At 44.4% G+C, this 21,034-nt stretch overlaps 1 protein-coding gene across 3 annotated transcripts in view; it reads right to left on the bottom strand.

Annotated features, from left to right (window-relative positions):
• Nucleotides 1-4,650: 4,650 nt before the first annotated feature.
• Nucleotides 4,651-21,034, bottom strand: part of Rasgrf2 (Ras protein specific guanine nucleotide releasing factor 2) — a 215,188-nt gene continuing 198,804 nt past the window's right edge. For 2 of the 3 annotated variants that reach the window (XM_075976335.1, XM_075976336.1), the window contains exons 20-27: nt 16,873-16,933; nt 16,522-16,625; nt 14,503-14,587; nt 11,084-11,281; nt 9,881-9,960; nt 7,249-7,366; nt 6,646-6,714; nt 4,651-5,341 (exon numbers count right to left, since the gene is read on the bottom strand). In XM_075976335.1, coding sequence (XP_075832450.1) covers nt 5,249-5,341; nt 6,646-6,714; nt 7,249-7,366; nt 9,881-9,960; nt 11,084-11,281; nt 14,503-14,587; nt 16,522-16,625; nt 16,873-16,933 — 808 coding nt within the window. In that variant the 3' untranslated portion in view covers nt 4,651-5,248. Of the gene's footprint in view, nt 5,342-6,645; nt 6,715-7,248; nt 7,367-9,880; nt 9,961-11,083; nt 11,282-11,304; nt 11,440-14,502; nt 14,588-16,521; nt 16,626-16,872; nt 16,934-21,034 lie in introns of those variants that run through there. The other variant, XM_075976337.1, reaches the window with a different exon arrangement.

The raw sequence follows: 21,034 nt of genomic DNA, 5'->3' as shown, positions 1-21,034 counted from the left end.
ACACACATACACACGCATGCACACTCGCATGATTGAACAACATACATGCACACAAATTCCTTTTATTTATTAAATAATAAATTAATAAAATAAAAATTAAAAATAAATTTTATTTATTAAGCAATAAATTATTTATTATTTAAAATTTTACTTTAAATTCCTTTTATTTTTAATAATCAACAATTCTGGCTCCTTCTTGCCCCCCCCCCCTTTGCCTTCACAGCTTGTGTTTTACAGATTAAGTTTACACGAGTTGGGACAGAAGTTGGGGGACTTGTTGAGGAAATAAGTGTCTGTTCCTCTCTAAGCTTGTCATAAAGAGGCTGTGACAGGGACAGGAAACCTCTACGAGTGATTCACAGCAGCATTACGAGTATCTGAAACTCAGCTCACATGATTCCTGTTGAATTTCTCCGATCCCCTTCTCATCAACGCCAGCCCCCAAGCTCATGTCCATGTGGCCGTGTGACTGGCTTTTCCCATAGGGGAAAGGGCAGGAGTGACCAAGCCACTGCTGTGTCGCCTACATTAGAGTGGCGTAGGACTCTGTTTGGGCCTTTCTCCCTTAGCTGTCCCTGAGTCCACTTGCCATGTGGATAGAGCAGGCCCCACGTGGGGCCAGGCAGGGATGACCCACCTTGTGAGGTGGCCAAGGAGGAAGATGTGAGTAACCTGTGTCTTTGTGTCCCTCCAGCCTGGGTGAGTCACATCACAGTGGGAAAGGGAAGATAAAGGGCCTCTTTCTGCAGTTTGCCCTCAACAGCAGAATTCTGACTCACTAACTCAGCTCTGGGTGTCAGGACAATCTCTTCCAAGTATTTTCATATATATATATTCATTCATGAATAATATATATATATATCAGCCCATGCAAGCTCTGCAGTCCTTCTGGAAATGGACACAACTCTTCAGTTTTAAAGAAGATGTAACCCGAAACAGCCAGAAGCTCTTGAAGGTCAGAGCTAGTGGTGACTGGGTGAGGATCCACTCTGTGTGGCATGAGTTGCCTGGACAAGGTAGGTTCTCCGTGCCCGGAAGCAGCCAGCCACGGGCTGCGGATGTCACTGGAACAGACGTAAGAACTAGAAGCAGAGTGGGGTGACCCCCATCACAGTTCTCTGCTTCTTAATTTAGCCTGCAAAATAAATTCTCCTGGGTGTTCCTTGTGCCTGAACTGTAGAAGTAAGAGAATATATAAAGGAACCAATCGACGTGAAGGGCAGTGGCAAATGGAAAAGGAGATGAATGAAGAAATCGTGAGACTTTTGAGTGCTGAAGAAAGGCGGAGTTTAATTTGCATATTGGCATAACCTATGCCTCACTTGGCAAGTGCTAGGCCACAAGGCAAAGCCCTCATCAAATGACAGCAGGTGTGCAAAGTAACCAGACACATATGTTGCCCTGACACACATGTTTGTACACACAAACACACACATACATACAAATAATAAGTACATTTAATTCTTCTGCAAAAGAGAGCAAAGAATGGTAATCAGTTACCTCACAATTGTACAGCACTTTAAAGTTTACATTCTGACCCCTTTGGTCCTCACAGCCCAGTGAGGTAGACAGCACCGGAATTATGACTAATCCCATTTTGTAGATGAAGAAACTGAGACTCAGAGGTGTAAACACTGACCTAAGTTTCTCTGGCTGGACGATGCAGAGCTGGGCTGAGACTCAGGTCTGGTCCAATGTTCTTTCATGACCAGTTTTCTGGTGAAAACTGGATTGGATTGTGTAAAGACAGTGGTTCAACACTGTGAAGAAGGGTGATTGTTCTCCTCCAGCAGATCCAATCAAAAACAGTCAACCCCAACCTTAAAGCCATGCCCCGAGGCAGCTGAACTGGAAGCTTGGCTAGCGGACACTCTTGTCTGCCCCTACAACTACAGGTCCCTCTGGGCTTCGCCTCTGCCCTTTGTTAAGCTAATAGTGGCCTCTGAAAGGAAGCCGTTTATTTCCCACCAACTGCAGTCTCGTTTCCAGGAATCACACAGTGACACCTTTAAACAAGTCACTAAACTTACAATCTTATTTCCTACAAAAGTGGAAATGAGTTCCATTCATTGATTTTCTCCAGCTGTGGACATTTAACCTGGCTAAAAATAGCATATTATCTCTTATGCCATCTCAACCGTAGTAAAAATGATAAATTTTACAAGTTGGATTTAAAAGGAACACGTTTAAAACAAGAGATCTTTTCATGGGGGAATAACATTAAATATTGACTTGAAAAGAAAAACTAAGTAAAATCCCTTTTCAAAACGTGAAAGTTGGTAGTTTTAGAAGTGGCCACATCATTGCCTTCCTCTTTAGGTGAGTGGCAATCACTGGTGGTCTACGGTCTTGTCTCTCATAACACGAGAGAAGAGGGGAAGGCCCATTGTCACATTAAATGGTTTACATGTGTTTAATTGGTTTAAATGTAGTACTTTGAGATGCACTGATAAGCAGGCAGCAAAGGAGACGTGCTGTTAGAACTGCTCTAGAATGTCGCCACTTTAAAATTCTCTCTTTAAATTCCCCCGGGGAATCGCAGAAGAAAGGGGACAGCCTTTTACTTCATGCCTGGAACTGTCACATATACTGGCTTCGGTGAGAGATTTGCTTCTGTTGTAAGAGTGGATGTCTTAGGCATCCCCTAAGTCCTCAGGGTAATCTTACCTGCAGGACATATGTTGTGTTCATTTGAAAGCATGAAATTGGGCTGATTTTCTGTAGATTTTGCAGGGCACATGTTCACTACTTGACGTTTTGAAGCTGGCCTCCCAAGTGCTCTTAGAAATGCGCCTCATAAAGTCAGGTATTGGCACAAACAGATGGGCGTGCCTTTTTGTACCCCACAAATACATGCAGAGCTTCAAAAGACCAGGGCTTCAACAATCAAAGGAGGAACCACAGATTGCTCTGGTTAATTTTAAACATAATCAAGTTGAGGTGTTTTGTTTTTAAATATGCGTCCCTGCCTTGACTGACCATGGTCTCTTTAGCTTTAGCAAGCCAGTGAGCAAAGAAACGGCAATGCCCACAAATGACCACTGGGGGCGCTTCTGACTGTCTCCTGGGAACAGGCACCAAAGCTCATCACTAGCTGTGGAAAAGCTGCTTTTCAACAGACGAGGAGCATTAGAAATTCCTTTTTTCCCCCCCAGTAAGAATGGCTGAAGTGGCCTCTGGAATATAACATTGGAGAAACGAGCCCAAACTCCCAAGGAAAATGCACGTAGCGCCCTCCACTGAAGGGCAAGGGCCCTGTGGTGTGGAGATGGGGCGGGGCTGAAGGTGGTGCAGGCACTCCTTCCCTAGTGGTGATTTCCATGAAACTAGTAGCTGTGATCCTCTCAGGATTGCTAACCTTTACTTTTTCTCTGTAAGTTTATGCGGTGTGTGGTGTTAAATGACAAATTATTTCAAACGTTAGCTTCTGAACACCGAGAAATAAATCACAAGTTATGCACGATTAGGATCCAACAGCTCATGCTCTCCTCATGCGTACTATTATTTGAACTGAAAAGAACAAACAAGCAACTCAGGAAATGATAAATAAAGAGGAGAAAGCATCCCTAAGCGGCCCGGGGGTGGGGGGGTGGGGATGGGGGCGGAGCTTGGCCCTGGCGGGGGGGGGGGGGGGGGGACTTAGTACTGCACTGTTGGCTAAAATGAACCAGGGAGATTTCTGGAGTGGGATTCATATAATATAAATTTTTAATTCAGCTTATATTTTTCCAGGCAGTTATGTACAGAGATGACCCTTACCGTGCAGAAAATGCACCTTCTCTAGTTCTATGGTACATTCCCAATGCTAGCTCTTCCGCTGGGCTTTCGGAAACAGAGAGGGAATGTATTAGCTAGCTGTCCGCTCTATCACATGATGAAAATGCAAAGGAAGAGGGGAGGTTGCAGATCAGTCTTCATGGTCAGCATCAATAAGCATCCTGCCGCTAAGAGAAAATGCTAGGCAGGCTAGGCTAAGATCACAATAATCCTTCATTGTCACCTCTTCCACCTTCTAAAGCAGTGGTCTCCCTGAGAACACGAGAGGGGGGTAATTAGGAGAGCCCTATTCCCTGAACAACTGACCGTTGTGCGGAGCATGAGGTGGCTTCCCCAGGCTGAGGGTGCAGGACAAACCCCTGCACTTGGCTTTCTACTCTAAGAGCCGTGGGATAGTTAGTGCCCTTCCCTACCAAGAATAGCCTTGGTCAGATGACCTTGTTTTAAACAAAGGCTTGGAGAAGACTGTTTACCAGTAGCACACGGAAGCGGGGCTTCTCAAAAGAAGAAGCCCACAGACTATTTCACAGTTCAGCCAGTGCTCACAATGAACCCAACTAAGCATGTATACATCAGAAGAAGTTTCTAGAATATTTAGGGGAAAAGAAACCAAGTGAAATCAGGTGCAAAGATGACTTTTAGCCCTCCATTTTTGCTTCATGAAAGTCATTATTCTCCATAGCCCTTGGTGGCCTTCCCATGTCCCACAGTTTTGCCGGCTAACTGACAGGGACATGTACCTTACTGTGGCCTCCACAGCTGTCTCTCCAAGAGGGCAGCTCCTTGGAACCACCAATCTCTCCATGAAGGCCCCGCTCAAGCTGGTGGGACACTGCTTACTTGTAATTAAGGAAATGCTACCAACAAACCCACTTGTTTTGGAATCTTTTATTTCCTGTCCCATGGCCTAGAGGCTGCAAGGCTTTTTCAGAGCACGCCACTCCTCTCATGCATGTCGAATGCACCGAGAACCATGCACATGCTGCATACTGAAGCTGCTTATGTGTGGGGCCTGCAGAGGAAGCTTCGGCCTGGCTGTGACCCTTGGCATAAAGGAAGTGTAAGAGAAGCCGTCAAGTCGTAGAAGATCGGTTAGAGGTGTGCCCAGGCTAGCGGAATGTCAAGGAAACTTTACAGGCTTCCTCTGTGGGGCCTTGTCCCCAAGTTCTAACAGAACATGGGACATCTACCTTCATGACATTTTGCTCTAATGGACCAGCATCTCCTACTTCACGGCCCTGACGCAAATTGTGTCGTCAGCATCACTCAACTCTGCACCGTCCCACCCAAGGCTGGAGCATCTGTCTTTAACCCATGCATCTGGGCTTTACTCTGGCTGGAGACAGAATTGCAGTCTGGTTCCATCTTTGGTGGTGAACCAAGGCAGGCGCTGTCCCTCTGGGTCCCCGCCGTGCCACATGTGACACACTCTTCACGAAATTCCCATGTTCTCAGGGACAAGGTAAGATCTTCAAGCAGGGAGTCGAGGTTCAATTTTGAGCGACAGCTCATAGAGTGTATCTTCATCTATGATGAGGGCTTTGTCAAGCAGGTACTGTATGACCTGGGGGGGGGGGAGTGGGAAAGGGAGAGGGAGAGAGAGAGAGAGAGAGAGAGAGAGAGAGAGAGAGACCAGATGATGCTTCTCTCAGAAGATCAATTGTACATTTTCTGAATGAATCTGACACAACCCAACATTTTCCCTGAGACATCTGGAATTTTTCTAAAACAAAAACTACTGAATATATTGTAAATTGTAAAGTCCTCTCCCAACCTCAAAGCCTAGTCAGCACTCTTGAGGGCTGTTGTCATTTGGGATATGTGACCCCACTGTGCATTTAAGATGCATTACACATACTTACAGTATTAGGTTTAACCTTATAGTGATAAACAGAATCATAGCATTCATCAAAGTTTACTTTCCTCTTTGCAACACAGGCTCATGAAGTTTCACTGTTTATAGTCTTCAGGCTGTAGCCTATGAGTGGCTTTAATGATTGCACACTGATTCGTATAGGGCTGCAGTAAGTGTTTTACAACCATGGTCAGGGTGCAGTCCTTGTCAGCTTGCTCTCTGGTGCTTTTGCGTACATGTTCTACTGGCCAGATCCCAGGAAGAAGGAAAGGAAATGAAGGTGTAAGGGCATGAGTTATTTCCTGGAAAGTATTTCCCTCTTATTGAAGTAATGTTGATAACTCACACGAGAGTATTTCTCACCGTTCTAGGTTTATTTCTGTTGCTATCATAAACACCATGACCAGGAGCAGCTTTGGGAAGAGAGGGTTTATTTCATCTTACTCTTTATATAGTCTATCATTTTATAGTTCATCATTGGAAGCAGCTAAGGTAGGAACTCGAGGAAGAAACTAAAGCAAGCTATTTTTTTTACTTAATTTTTGTTTTTTATTTTTTTTCTGGTTTTTCGAGACAGGGTTTCTCTGTGGTTTTGGAGCCTGTCCTGGAAGTAGCTCTTGTAGACCAGGCTGGTCTCGAACTCACAGAGATCCGCCTGCCTCTGCCTCCCAAGTGCTGGGATTAAAGGCGTGCGCCACCACCGCCCGGCTGCTATTTTTTTAAAGCAAACTTTGTCTAGTTGTAGAATGGATCCTGTAGTCTAGGGAAGTTGGAACTGAATGAAAGTACTGGGAACAGAAGGAAGAGGTCTGGATCCCAAGAAGCAGATGCTCAACAATGAACGAAACCAGACAAATCCATCTCCTCTGCATCCCTGTTCCCAGTTGGATTTGCTGACCACTTCTAAGTTAGGTCCTTATCCTAAGTCAGACTTTGATGTTCCTGTGGTGGTTTTATATATCCAGTCAACTTCTACATCCATCCGTGTGGCTCTCACTAGCCCACAGTGTTACCTTTGGCTGCTGGTCTATGCGGTAAGCAGTCTGCTGGAACTGGCGTATCTCTCGAATAATGTGTGATATCTAACAGGGGAAAAGAAAGCATTTCAGAAGCATCCCTCTGCATCACAGTGCATCCTCCCAGGGTGACATCCCTAAGTCCTATCCTCCATGGGGTAGGAGGAGTCCTGTCTGATTGCTTTTTATATCTTCCAGAAGCCAAAGGTAAAGCCAACAAGAAGGTCCTGAACTCATAATCACTGGGTTATTGCTGATGCTGGGTGGCCTCAGGGTGTGGGCAGGGAGAAGTTCTGGGTGCTGCTCCTGTGGTTTCTATCCTCTAACTTGGTGTTCAGAATATGGCTGTCTAGCAAGGAGGTTCATGCATCTACCTACCGGGCCGTCTTAGAAAACCATCTTTGGAGCTTTATTCCCACAGCCTGGACCCAGACTTCAAGGAGTCACTGCCAAAACTCTCTTCAGCTGGCCGACAACCTGAGTCTTCACCCTCTTTTTCCACCTCAAGATTTAGGAGCTAACACCACCCTCATTTTCTAGCCTCTTCTTACTAAGCCATGACGTCACTGACACAGGCCAATCACAAAAATGGCCACCTACCATTCGCATTTTGGAGAAATTGACAAGGCCTTCTTCCGTAAAGTTTGGTGTTCCTTCTTCAATGAAGGCCAGGTCTGTCAAGTACATCCCGAGGTAAGGGACAGCAGGGGGGTTACAGCTGCAAGGCCAGGAAGAGTGGTTCTTATTCCTGCACACACACAGTTAGAACTTGCACCACAGGAAACACAGTTTCTGTTGAGCTGATTTGGAAATGCTTTAGAAGACGTGCATTTACCAATCATCACAGCTACACACTGAAGCCACGAAAGGAGACTGCTGTAAGATATTCAGACACTGTGTGAAGACGCAGTAATTGAGTCATTGGGAGCTGGAGGCAGGAGAGGATAGGTGGGATTTCCAGGTGGAGAGAGGAAGAGGAGGAGTCGCCTAGGTGTTTGGATTTTCACAGCAGACTCGGAGGAAGTGGGACGTGCCACACTGGGGAGAGGTAACTGAACCACGTGGTGGGATGTAGGTTAAAATTATGGGTTAATTGAGTTATAAGAGCTAGCTGGGGACAAACCTAAACTAAACGCCAAGCTTTCATAATTCATATTAATTTTCCACGTCATCATTTGTAGGCTGGCGGTCCCAACAAGAAAGTACAACTACATGAGACACTTGCTCAGACAACCTGGTCTAATTGGTCTTCCTGGTGAGGCCGGAAGCTAAGGATGTGGCTTCTGGTGTAGAGGGAACAGAGTTTGAATCCCAGCTTGACCAGTCGCTCGGTGGTGGTGCTGAGCAGGGTGCTCCCTGTCTACACTTCCCTCACCTGCAGTGGAGATAGGAACGCTAATCTCTGAAGCTTACGGCGAGGCGTAAGGAAGACATGTAAAGCACCTAACACACGGTGTGTAAATCGTTAGCAAGCACTTGCTGTGCTGTTATTGCTTTGACTGATGTAATAGCAAGGTGTAGACGACTATCACTCATCTTTTACCGGTGTGACACAAGTCAGATGTTCTCTAGAGTAAGCCACGTTCATGTGCTAAACCACAAGAAAACCAGCTGCAAGCAAATAGAATTTTTATTCTTCCCCCTCACCATGTGTATGTTTGCAAGTGTGTGTGTGAGAGTGCGCATGTATAGAAGGAATGATATAGGTATAAAAGATCAAAAGCAAATGCAGTAATAACAGCAATCAACTGCTTCTGTAATATTTACATAAAAAGTCACAGTAGATCATTGTGTTTAGATTAAGAAGTACTAAATTAACAAGTTTATACTAAGAGAGAATTGACCTATGGTGATATTTTCCTATTTGGGATATACTTCATGTATCTCTAATATACTTACTATACGCACAGTATCCATAAGATGTTCACTATGCATACAGCATTCGTACACACCATGGCACTTCCATTAGATGCTCACTGTATGCACAGTATCCTTACACACCATGGCACTTCCATAAGATGCTCACAGTATACACAGTATCCTTACACACTATGGCACTTCCATAAGATGCTCACAGTATACACAGTATCCTTACACACCATGGCACTTCCATAAGATGCTCACAGTATACACAGTATCCTTACACACTATGGCACTTCCATAAGATGCTCACAGTATACACAGTATCCTTATACACCATGGCACTTCCATAAGATGCTCACGGTATACACAGAATCCTTACACACCATGGCACTTCCATAAGATGCTCACTGTATGCACAGTATCCTTACACACTATGGCACTTCCATAAGATGCTCACAGTATACACAGTATCCTTACACACTATGGCACTTCCATAAGATGCTCACGGTATACACAGTATCTTTACACACTATGGCACTTCCATAAGATGCTCACAGTATACACAGTATCCTTATACACCATGGCACTTCCATAAGATGCTCACAGTATACACAGTATCCTTACACACTATGGCACTTCCATAAGATGCTCACGGTATACACAGTATCTTTACACACTATGGCACTTCCATAAGATGCTCACTGTATGCACAGTATCCTTACACATCATGGCACTTCTATAAAATGCTCACAGTATACACAGTATCTTTACACACCATTGGTACTTCCATAAGATGCTCACGGTATACACAGAATCCTTACACACCATGGCACTTCCATAAGATGCTCACTGTATGCACAGTATCTTTACACACCATGGCACTTCTATAAGATGCCCACGGTATACACAGAATCCTTACACACCATGGCACTTCTATAAGATGCTCACAGTGTACACAGTATCCTTACACACTATGGCACTTCCATAAGATGCTCACGGTATACACAGAATCTTTACACACCATGGCACTTCCATAAGATGCTCACTGTATGCACAGTATCTTTACACACAATGGCACTTCCATAAGATGCTCACAGTATACACAGTATCCTTACACACCATGGCACTTCTATAAAATGCTCACAGTATACACAGTATCTTTACACACCATTGGTACTTCCATAAGTACCAATTCTATATTCACAGAATTCCAAATGAAAAGTAAAATCCCCAAACACTGCAACAATAGGAGCTCCTTCCTATTTCTTCTTCTCTAGCAATGAATGGGTAGATCACTATTTGCATGCCATGTAAATTATTTGAACATATTCTTGAACTGTGAATGATTTAATGATTAAGAAAGACATACTTTTTAAGAGTTTCTCTGAGGTTTTTAAATCTTCCTTCAGATGAAACAGTCTTCTGAAGTTTTTCCATCAGCGCTTTTGTCTAAAGAGGAAAGACAACGTAGTTTGTCAAGAAAACACTTTAATTTGATTAGAGAGAATATCATCAGGGCACTCGGGTTTTTCCTTCAGTGGCAGGTGCTGATGCCATTTTAATGTTTTAAAAGAAGAAGGGAAGGAACATGAAAAGCGAGAAGTGCCTATATCCAGGCTTTTGCCCTGGGGTGAGAAAAAGTGAAAAGAAAAGAAAAGAAAAGAAAAAGTGTAATGCAGAGAAATCTTAGGAACTTACAAGGTGCATAGCAAATTCAGCAAAAGGTTAGGCTAAGAGTGCACGGCACAGATCTCCTCCCAACAGGCACTAAAACTGTGCAGGAGCAGGGGAGATTCCGCCAAGACCCTTTGTGAGCACCAAGGTACTAATCCAAAATCCAATGAAGTCCTCATTAACAGTTCAGGTGCCCTGCAGGGTCACCAAGGTCAGAACAGTCTGTGGTACAGGTGAGACACACCCTAGGCTCAGAACATTAGCAGAGCCAATGGCATGGACAAGACAAGGCTAGCCCAACTCCCAGTGAAGGTGCAGACAGCCTTCTAGGAGTCCAGAGAAAGTCTTCCAGACATCCTTTTAGAAAGCCTCTCCCAAACTCACCAACACCCAAGGAGAAAGCTAGAAGGACAGAGATTTGATTTAACTACTGAAACCTGAGTGGAAATAACAGAGGAGAGCTAAATCTAAAAGAAGAAAAGCAACAGTCACGTGTCCGCAGGTCTAAGTCACTAGGCAAAACCCCAAAAGCTGCTCCCAGAAGGACAGAGGAAACGTTGTATATTGAGATCTCTGGGGACAAAGGCTTTGGAGGAGGGGAGACGGGGAGAAATCCATTGGGCAGTTGTGGGCTTACCTCCCCTCCAGGAGGATTTTGGGAAACAGGTCATGACTGACAGCCACATTGTTTGAGGTTGTTCCTCCAAATGTTGTAATGAGTGTTTTGAAGACACACAGGAGGGGAATTAATTAGGTAGTCAGAGCAGGGCAATTATCCATTGGCGCCTTCCTTTGGCAATTGTACTGCTCGTTTCAATTAATGACTTTCTCATTAGCAGGATTCATCTCGGCTCTCCACTCCCCTCAGTAGCAAGGTGTGCTGCATGCTGATGCTCACCTGCTTGGACACCTTGGCCCAGGTTTTCTTCAGCCTGTAGATGGCACTTCTGTTTAAGGCTGCAGTGATCTCCAGGACACCATTGTAGTTGTGTAGACACCGGCAAATGTCAGCCACAGCAACCCACTTCTCAATGGCGTTGGCGCGCGAGCTGATATCGGCGTAATTCATTATCTGGGAGGCTACCAGGTTACTCATCTAAGACAACCAAAGAGACCAGCAAGCTGTCGAAGACCCAAAACAATGCATCCAGGCAAAGAGCTGAGTGGCCCATGAGCACATAAGGAAAGCGGGTTACTAAGTAGCACAAAGCTCTCGGTCCATCTTTAGACACCAGCTTTCAAAGAGACTGGAATCTGTAAAGATAACAATAGCAACAAACCACCCACCCCTGTTCATCCTGAGAGCACAGGCAGAGACTCTTCAGAATCCGGCTTGTTGGGGGAAAATTGGATCTTTTTAAACCGGTAGTCTTGATGAAGGAATCCTTGCCAAGAAAGGGAATGAAATGGAATGACCTAACTACTCGGAAAGATCATATTGCAGACCTGTGTGTCACCCCTTGGGGACGTTGGGGACACATATTTCTGTACTTCCAACTGTGTGTAGATAGCATACTCTGGAAAACGTCAGTTTTCATAGAGAAAGAAAGACTGTGGGTTACTATTTATCTCAATTCTAATATTTTTGGTTGTGAGGCTAGCCTTTAATGGCTGAGTCATCTCTCCAGACAGTCATCAATCTAAATTAATTCTAAATTAGTCATCTCTCAAACCAAAAAATCACTTAGCATAGAAAAAGAAAGCATACCTTCTTTTTGGAAAATTTCCCTAGCAAAACAAACAAAATGAACAAATAAACTTTGAAGCTAAGGGCTGTAATTCTACTAACCAAATCCAACTGAATTCGCTCAATTTTCAAACTATGGAAAAGAGTGGTATATGATCATCAGCAAAGGGGCACGGGGAGTGTGTGATCTTGCATTCACACAGTAAGTCTGTGGGCACCCCACTCTTTGAAGACACAAAAGCTCCTACAGTATCTTTGAGTGACACATAGAAAGTCATTAAAACATGTACGAGGGTCAATCACTTGCTCAACTTTGATGTGGAGAATGATACAGAATCCAGTTTGTGAGGAGCAGTTGATTTTGTTAATCAATAATTTTCATAAGGACGTCATCTCCAATAATTATTCAGGAAGTGGGCTAGGACACACTTGTCTTTGGTGCTAAGAACAGAAGAAGAATGAAATCCATGACTATCACTGGTACAGTTTGGGTGTTGAATATTCCCCATAGACTATGAGTCAATGGCCTGGTCCCTGGAGTGGCACTATTGGAAGGAGCTGTGTAAGTCTTTAGGCCAAAGAGGCGTGTCTTGAAGGGGATTATGGCCACTATGTCTCTTCCTCTTCCACTCTTGCTTCCTGTCTGTGACCTGAGCAGTTTTCTCTGCGAGTAAACCTTTTCCCTTTATAAGTTAATCATCTTACGCGTTTTGTTAGAGTAACGAAGAGCTGACTAATACACTGGCCTTCGGGTATGCTGAACCTAGCTAGGAGGGATGATGGGCAGAAGGAAATATGTAAATAAGAAAAAAGCATACATGAAATGCAAAACTATGTTTGCTCTGAGGCTTGGGATGTGGCCCAGTGGATAATGCACTGGCTGTGCAAGTAATGGGGTCCTGAATTTGCATCCTCAGCACTCAACAGGGCATGGAAGGATGCATCTGTAACTCCAGTGCTAAGGAAGGGGCCAGGCAGACTCAGGAGCTCACTGGCCAGCCAATCTAGTCATCTCACCGCTTTGACCCCATGCTGCATGAAGTGTCAATCTAATTATGGCACTCCCTGACAAAATTCATCTGGGGTTTCCCTTCATCGTTAGATCCAGAACAGCTAGCTGTTCATCTGTTCAACTGAGCATGCGAGGACCCTGAAGACCTGTCATCTCTGGAATAATGCTCTTGTACCCTGTAAAGATTTGTCACTTGTATTGGTTTAATAAAATGCTGATTGACCAGTAACCAGGCAGGAAGTATAGGCAGGGCGACCAGACTAGGAGAATTCTGGGAAGAGGAGAAGCTCAGTCTGCAGTTGCAACCCAGATGCAGAGGGAGCAAGATGAAAATGTTGTACTGAGAAAAGGTACCAAGGCAGGTGGGTAAACATAGAAAAGAATTATGAGTTAATTTAAGTTGTAAGAGCTAGTAAATAATAAGCCAGTTTATAATTAATATAAGCCCCAGTGTGTTTCTTTGGGACTGAATGGCTGTGGGACCAGACAGATCAGAAACTTCCATTGACAGTCATCCTTGTCTCCAGAGGCCCTTGTCTCCTCATCAGGCCATCAGGTCCTCTGCTCTGCCGTGAATTCAAATTTCATACCTGTGCTCGTTTGCTGAGACAGAAAATGCTGAGTAGGGGACAGGAAGGAAGCACGGGTGGCTTGTAGAGTCCCGTCTGGCCAAAGGCATGGTGATGCTACTACCCGCATTAGAAGCTCCCGAAGGAGGCTCAGCATTGCTGCGGGGTTGTTAGAGCACAAGGCTATCCTAGTGTGGGAGACGTGTGGAGCCTAGGGTGGAGTCTTCAGTTGGAGTGCCCATATGTAGGCCAGGCAATGGAGTATGTTCCTCACGTTACCCCTTCACTTAGCATCCGTGTATTTTGAGTGGACCCTGTGCAGGGCTCTCTCTGGAGACTCTATACTACTGTTTTGGTACCTTGGATTCAGTTGACCTGCTAACTTGTCAGTGCAATTCCTTTGCTGATATACACACCCTCACTATTCCTAGTATTAACCTGTACTGAAACTGGAAAAGAAGTTTCCCTTTGCCCAGACAGCCCTGAAGCCACCTCCACGGCTGTTAACTAATTCTCTCACCAGACTAAGTCTGTTCCAACAGAACCAACAAACAACTGGATATAAAATCAACTCCTCATCTTACTGCTGGAGCCTGGCAGTGGTTACCACTGCCTCAGTGAAGTAGTGTAAGAAGTCCCTCCCAAGGTCAGTCTGGAATTTAGGAAGTCACACTGATGCAATCTTATTGCCACCACCAGGGGTCAGTATACACACTACTCATTCAGTCTGTGACTAAGCTTATAGTGATTATAAGAAAAATAATAACAACATTTTACACATGATTGAATACTCACAAGACCTGGAAACCACCAAAATGAGACCTCTTATGTCTGGAAATTATCACATCCTTTTGAGAATGTGATATTTAAGCTTGCTATTCAATCAGCCCTGTATAAATAGTGATGGCAGAGTGTATTTCTTTTCTGGGGATCAAACCCAGGGTTCCGTGCATGTTTAGACAAGTGCCCCTCCACTGAGCTATATCCGCCGTCCCACAGCTGCTTTGTTCTAGAGAAGCCTAATGCCCACAGGTGTATCCGTTACTCACTTCGTTGAAGTGCTGGCTGGTTTTCATGATGTAAGGGGTCCTTTCATTTTTATCCAGTTTCATCCAGCCCTGCCCAAGAAACTCTCTGAAAGTTGAGAATAAAACACAAAATCAGTGCCGTTTGTAAGAGAAGGCGAATAGACCTTGCGTAGTTATGTGGATTAGACGGGTACATTTAACTTAATATTCAGGGGTCATTATTTACCCCTCCTCCCTCCTGTTTTCACAGGTCATCTCTATGGAATTGCAGCTCATTCCTGGGCTAGCATTCCATCACTTACTGCCAAAATGAAAACGATTTTTCAGTCTCTAGTGTTTGGATTGTTGTCTCAATAAAAGGCTTCTCTGAAATTCAAAACGCTGCCAACATAAGAGAGATGAAGTAACCACCAACTCAGCACTCTTGTGCTGATTTCCTCTGCGTTACTCTCTAAATGTATCTTTCAAGATTCCAGAAGATCTATTTCGACCAAAAACTACTCAGTAGAATGGAATCCTTCTCTGCTCTTGTTTTCTCGGGAGAACGGAAGTTTTCAAGGTTGGGGAGCTGAGCCTGGTGGAAGGAGAGTCCTCTGATGTCTTCCCTGGTCAGTCATTTCATTCAGGAGCAGGTCACTAGATCTCAGTATGCATGTGGCAGTTGAGAGAGGGTGCGTGGGAATTATTGTGTGTGGGCATTTAGAAAACAGTGTGAAATAAAACCATTCTAATACATTTCTAGTGCGGAAGTGTTGGCTGGGTCCTCCTGCAAGATTTATTGTCCCTTGCTTGCCACTGTTGCTGCCGCTGCTCGTGGCTATGGTTCTGCAGGTAGACACAGAAGTGAGGACACAGCTCCGCAGCTGGAAATGACTGACAGATGTTTTAGGCATGCAGGGTCCAGGGAGAAATGGGAGTCCCGGGAAGATTCCACCGCAAGAGCCACCCCACCACAGGATTCTTTCTGGCTCTTTCTTCTCTAGTAGAGAAGGCCAAGGTCCACCTTCAATGCTCTGGGTGGCAGTGAGAAGGTGACGGGGCGGTGGGGGAAGGAAAATTGTGTTTCCTATCCTAAGTGTTCAGGATGTCACTGGATTCATTTGAATAGCCAATGAGCCAGATTCCTATTTCAACAGCTCCATGTGCCTGGGCAGGTCTACAAATTCAGGGAGGCCAGGAAGAAGAGAAGATGGAATGCATAAAAGCACAGTCTGCGTGGGTGTTCTTGGGCTCTTCCCCTCCTGCTTCTCTGAGAGCTCCACAGGTCTAACTGTCCTGCACATCTGCTCCGACTCTCTCCTCCCTCACCAGGGATGCGCTATGTTTGACAAGGATCCCATTCCTGTGTCTTGCCCAATCCTTCCACACTTTCAGTGTGGTTACCAGTTCATGGATAATGTATTTCTCTAAACAAAGATCTGTTTAAGGATCTTTCAAGTGAGTGTGATTGCTGGAGGCTTAAAGGGCCCCCTCCTTTGTACACAGGGTTAAAACAAAGAGGCAGGACAGCAGGCAGGACAACTGTCACTGAGCTCAGTAGAATGTGCGAACTTGCGGAAGGGGCTGCAGACCTGCAGCAGACATTAAAGCATTGACGATGGGTCCCCGCTTCTCAGAGTGAAGCTTCGGGTCCCTCTGAACTACTTGGGATTCTCATGAAAAGACAATTTTCTGGACCTCAATCAAACCTACCCAAATCGGAATTTCACAAGCATGCTCTCTCTGAGAATACATTTTCTACAAGCTTCCCGTATGGCTTTAGACATTCTGTAATTTGAGGATAGGAAAATGCAGAGAAATCAACAGTCATGGTAACCTTATTACATATAGAAGAAACACAAACTGAGATCATCTCAAGGACCTCCAAGTCAATGCACTCAACATGAACTGGGCCCAAGAGACCTTCAAGCATGCTAAAGCACCTGGAGATGGAGACTCAACATCCCTGAGCCTGGGCAAGTACATGCACACACCTGTGTAACTTAGAGATAATGGCAGCTTCAAGACTAGGTACTTCTTGCTAGAGGACAAGGCACTCACTCGTAGGGGATGCTTCTAAAGACAACGTGGTCCAGGAGAGTGATCTGCTCGGCCAGCTCCATGGCTGACAACGTCTCAAAGCATTCGGCCTTTGGACAGTCTGTCTGCAAGAGATGGTGAAGGAGTGAAACACAGTGCATCTGCGGAGCGTGAAGGCCTCTACTAGAGTCTAGGTCTGGAAGAAAATCCAGCAGACTCAACTGTGAAAGCCAATATGTACGTCCCCAACCAGCTGCCGGATCCTGTGTTGAGCGAGGCCCTTCTCGTACAGCTTCCCAGACAGATACATGGCCAACCATGAAGCTGGTTGCATGAGTTTGCTCACCTCAAGGATTCTGTGGCTGAACTTACCATTTGAATTATATCCTCTAATTTTAGGTGGATGTCATCTTGATCATCTTGTGAAAGAGCTCTATAAGGAAATGGATAAAACAATCTCTATGAGTAAGAGAAGATGGACAAGCTCGGAAGTTGCAATGTGGGGGTCTTTTTTCTGTGGTTAGGAAGTGTGAGGGTTCAGGTGTGTGAGGCTGTGAGGTACAACAGACTCTGTGACACACACATGCCCCTCCCACTTGCTCCTTTAGCCCCTCCCACCCATGGTACTCTAGCCCTCTCCCACTCGTGCTCCTCTAGGCCCTCCTACCCACGATCCTCTAGTCCCTCCTGCCTGCTCCTCTAGCCCCTCCCACTTAATCATCTGGCTCCTCCCACCCCGCCTGTGCTCCTTTAGCCCCTCCCACTTGCTCCTCTGGCTCCTCCCACCCCGCCTGTGATCCTCTAGCCTCCCCCCACTCGTGTTGCTCTAGCCTCTCCACACTGTCCACTGAAGCAGAAGAGAGACAGTGCACTCTCTTCTCAGCTTGTGGGTACAACTTGGAAGAACATAGCACAGGAGTAGGCAGGTGATCATCGTGTTCTTTGAGTGTGCATCCCAAACTCAGTGTTACTCAGCTTTCAAAAGCCTGTCTTTCAGTGTTTAGATGAATAAATGATACAAGAGTTAATTAATACCCAAAACACCACTTTCAAATAGGAAGATGTTTTATATATCCTACAGAAATTCCAAATCAGGAGAATTATAGCAAGTGGGAATTCCATTTTATACCTTGCTATCTGGGCTAAGCATTCTAAGTTTTAGCACACACCCTGAGCATTAAACTACTTAAGCAGTTCCAAGTCAGAAAGCTTGTCCCACGGGAGACTAAAGTTGGCTCTCTTTCTTTATTGCTGAGCAGGGCAATTAAAGTCATAGAAATTGTTAAAGACTCTGGCTAGGGAAGCAGCTAGGCTAACTGCAGATCTTCACCTGTCGCCCCTCTCTTCCAAATCCAATCCTCAAGTCTTATTCCCAGCTCTGTAGCAGGCCACCTGATGCAGCCTCCCTCCCCCGCAGCCCCTATCCCCAGTGGGTCTCACAGATCTTCCATTATAACCCTTCCCTCAGGCATCCCCCAAAAACCCACCAGCCAAGCCTGGCAGAGAAGCAAAGAGCCTATCAGCAAAGCAGGCAGGTGAGCTTTAGCTCTTCCCTCTCCCTCCTCTCTTCCACATTCAGTCCCACACCCCATCCCCAGCTCTGTAGCAGATGACCTTTTGTGATTGGTCCCCACTCTAAGGGACTAAGGAGATCCTGGAGGAAGACTTGCTTCTCTCCAGCCTGTGGACCACCTCAGGCCTCTCACTTAGCTCACCCTTATTCCTAAGTATCAGCCACCAACACCAAGAATCAAATCTTAAGTGGAAACTCCAGGGGTCACACCTTTCAGAATCCCAAAAGAATTTCCCATCAGGCAACACGCAGCCACCACAAACTCCTAAGAACCAGAGAGGAAACAGAAGACAAGGAACAAAATACTCACCAACAAAAACAAGACCAGATATCAGCATCAAGAATTTCAGTCTTCCCATACCCAGATGCCTAGATCCCAGCGTAAAAACACAATCAACAACATCCAGGATAATATGTCTTTACTAGAATCTAACAAACTTAACACAGTAAGCCGTGAGAACTGACGCTTAGCTGAAACACAAGACAAAGACCTTATAATAGCCTTTATGAATATGATAGAGGTCCTTTAAGAGGAAATGAATAAATCTCCTAGAAATAAAACTATGAAAATCAGTGCCTAGCTAGCCCAATTGTCACCAGAGGGGTGTCATCCAACAACCAATAGGAGCAGATGCAGAGATCCACAGCCAAACACTGAGCAGAGCCAGGGAACCCTGCAGAAGAGGGGGAGGAAGGATTACAGGAGCTGGGGGAGGGGTTGTCAAGGAACCATGAGAACAGAGACCATAGAATCAGCTTCGCAGGGCCTATAGAGGCTCACAGAAATTGAAGCAACAAACAAATACGATTGTGTAGCTTGATGTTCTTGTGAGACTCTCAATGATGGGCACGAGAGATGTCTCTGACTCTTGCCTGTGCTTAAGACCCTTTTCCTCCCAATGGGTTGCCGTGTCGAGCTGTGATATGAGCGTTCGTGCCCAGCCTTTAATTGAATCCTGTTAGGCCAGGATCTTGGGGACAGAAGAGATAGGGGGAAGGGAGTAGGAGGAGTGGAGGGAAGGGAAACTGAGGTCAAGATGTCATAAAAGTTAAAAAAAAAAAGAAAGAAATCTATGAAGGCACAAACAAACAGTGGAAGGAAATGAATAAAAGAGTCCAAGACCTGGAAGTAGAAAAGAATCAATAAAGAAAATGCAAACTGAGGGAAATTTGGAAATGAAAAATATAGGAACTCAAACAGGAGTCTCAGAGGCAAGCCTCTCTAACTGAGTACAAAAGATGACAAAAGAATCTCAGCCATTGAGGACAGGATAGAAGGAATGAGTACTGCTGTCAAAGAAAATGGTAAATCCAAAAGGATTCTGGAACAAAATATTCAGAAAGTCTTGGACGCTATGAAAAGATCAAATCTAAGAATAATAAAAATAGAGGAAGGAAAAGAAACCCAGGCCAAATGCACAGAAAATATTTCCAACAAAATCATAGAAGAAAATTTCCTTTGCCTAAAGAAGGAGATGCCTATCAAGTTACGAGAAACACACGGAACACCAAACAGACTGGACCAGAAAAGAAAGTCCCCTCAGCACATAATAATCAAAACACCAAACATACAGAACAAAGAAGGACTACTAGAAACTGAAAGGAAGAATAACCAAGTAAAAGATTAAGGAGACTTATTAGAATAACACCTGACTTCTCAATGGAGACTCTAAAAGTCATGTTCTGGACAGAGTTCTACAGCCTCTAAGAGATCATAGATGCCAACCCAGACTGCTATACCCAGTCTTTCAATCACCACGGATGAAGAAAGGCATTCCACGAGAAAACCAAATTCAAGCAGTATCTATCCTCAGATCCAGAGCTACAGAAGGCACTAGAAAGAAAACTCCAACTTAAAGAGATTAACCACACCCAAGAAATCACAAGGAATAAATAATGCCAGACCAGAAAATCAGAAGAAGGGAAGCACACACACACACACACCACCACCACCCCCAAACAACAAAAATAACAGGAATCAAGCAAACATTGCTTATTGGTATCTCTCAACATCAATAGTCTCAATTGCCCAATAAAAAAATATAGACTAACAGAATGGATGTGAACAGGATCCATCCTTCTACTGCTTCCAAAAGGCATCAAGGCTAGACATCAGCTCAGGATAAAGGGTGAAAAAAGATATTCCAAGCAAATGGAACCAAAAGCAAGTCCATGTAACCATTTTAATATCTAACAAATTAAACTTTAAATCAAAACTAATAAGAAGAAATAGAAATGTACACACATACTCATCAAAGGAAAAATCCACCTAAAGGAAACTGCAATTCTTAATATCTATGCACAAACACATGGGGGAACAAAATTTGTAAAATAAACACTGTCACAGCTTAAACAACACATTGGCCCTCACACAGTGATAGTGGTGGCTTCAGTACCCACCTCTTGCCAATAGACCGGCCATCCAGACAAGAACTGAACAGAGAAATGTTGGAGATAACTGACGTCATAAACAAAATGGACTCGGCAGATATTTACACAATAGTTCACCCAAACAGAAACGAACATACCTTTTCAGCATGCCATGGGACTTTCTCCAAAACTGACCACATACGTGAACAGAAAGGAAGCGTCAGCAGATATAAGGAAATTGAAATAACCCTGCATTCTATCTGACCTACACAGATTAAAATTGGGTGTCAACAACAGAAAAAACAGAAAGTTAACAAAATTGTGGAAACTGAACAATTCACTATTAAAATATAAAATGGGTCAAGATAGAAATTAATAAAGAAATGAAAGACTTTGTAGAAATAAATGAAAATTAATGTACATTATACCCAAACCTATGGGACAAAGTAAAGACAGTTCTAAGAGGCAAGTTCATAGCACCAAAGGCCTACATTAAAAACAAAGTTTTTAATTAAATTTTTTTTTTTTTTGGATTTTTGTGACAGGGTTTCTCCGTAGCTTTTAGTTCCTGTCCTGGAACTAGTTCTTGTA

The sequence above is a fragment of the Microtus pennsylvanicus genome, chromosome 6 (assembly GCF_037038515.1).
Source record: "Microtus pennsylvanicus isolate mMicPen1 chromosome 6, mMicPen1.hap1, whole genome shotgun sequence".
NCBI lineage: Eukaryota > Metazoa > Chordata > Mammalia > Rodentia > Cricetidae > Microtus > Microtus pennsylvanicus.
This window is presented reverse-complemented; position numbering and strand designations above follow the sequence as displayed.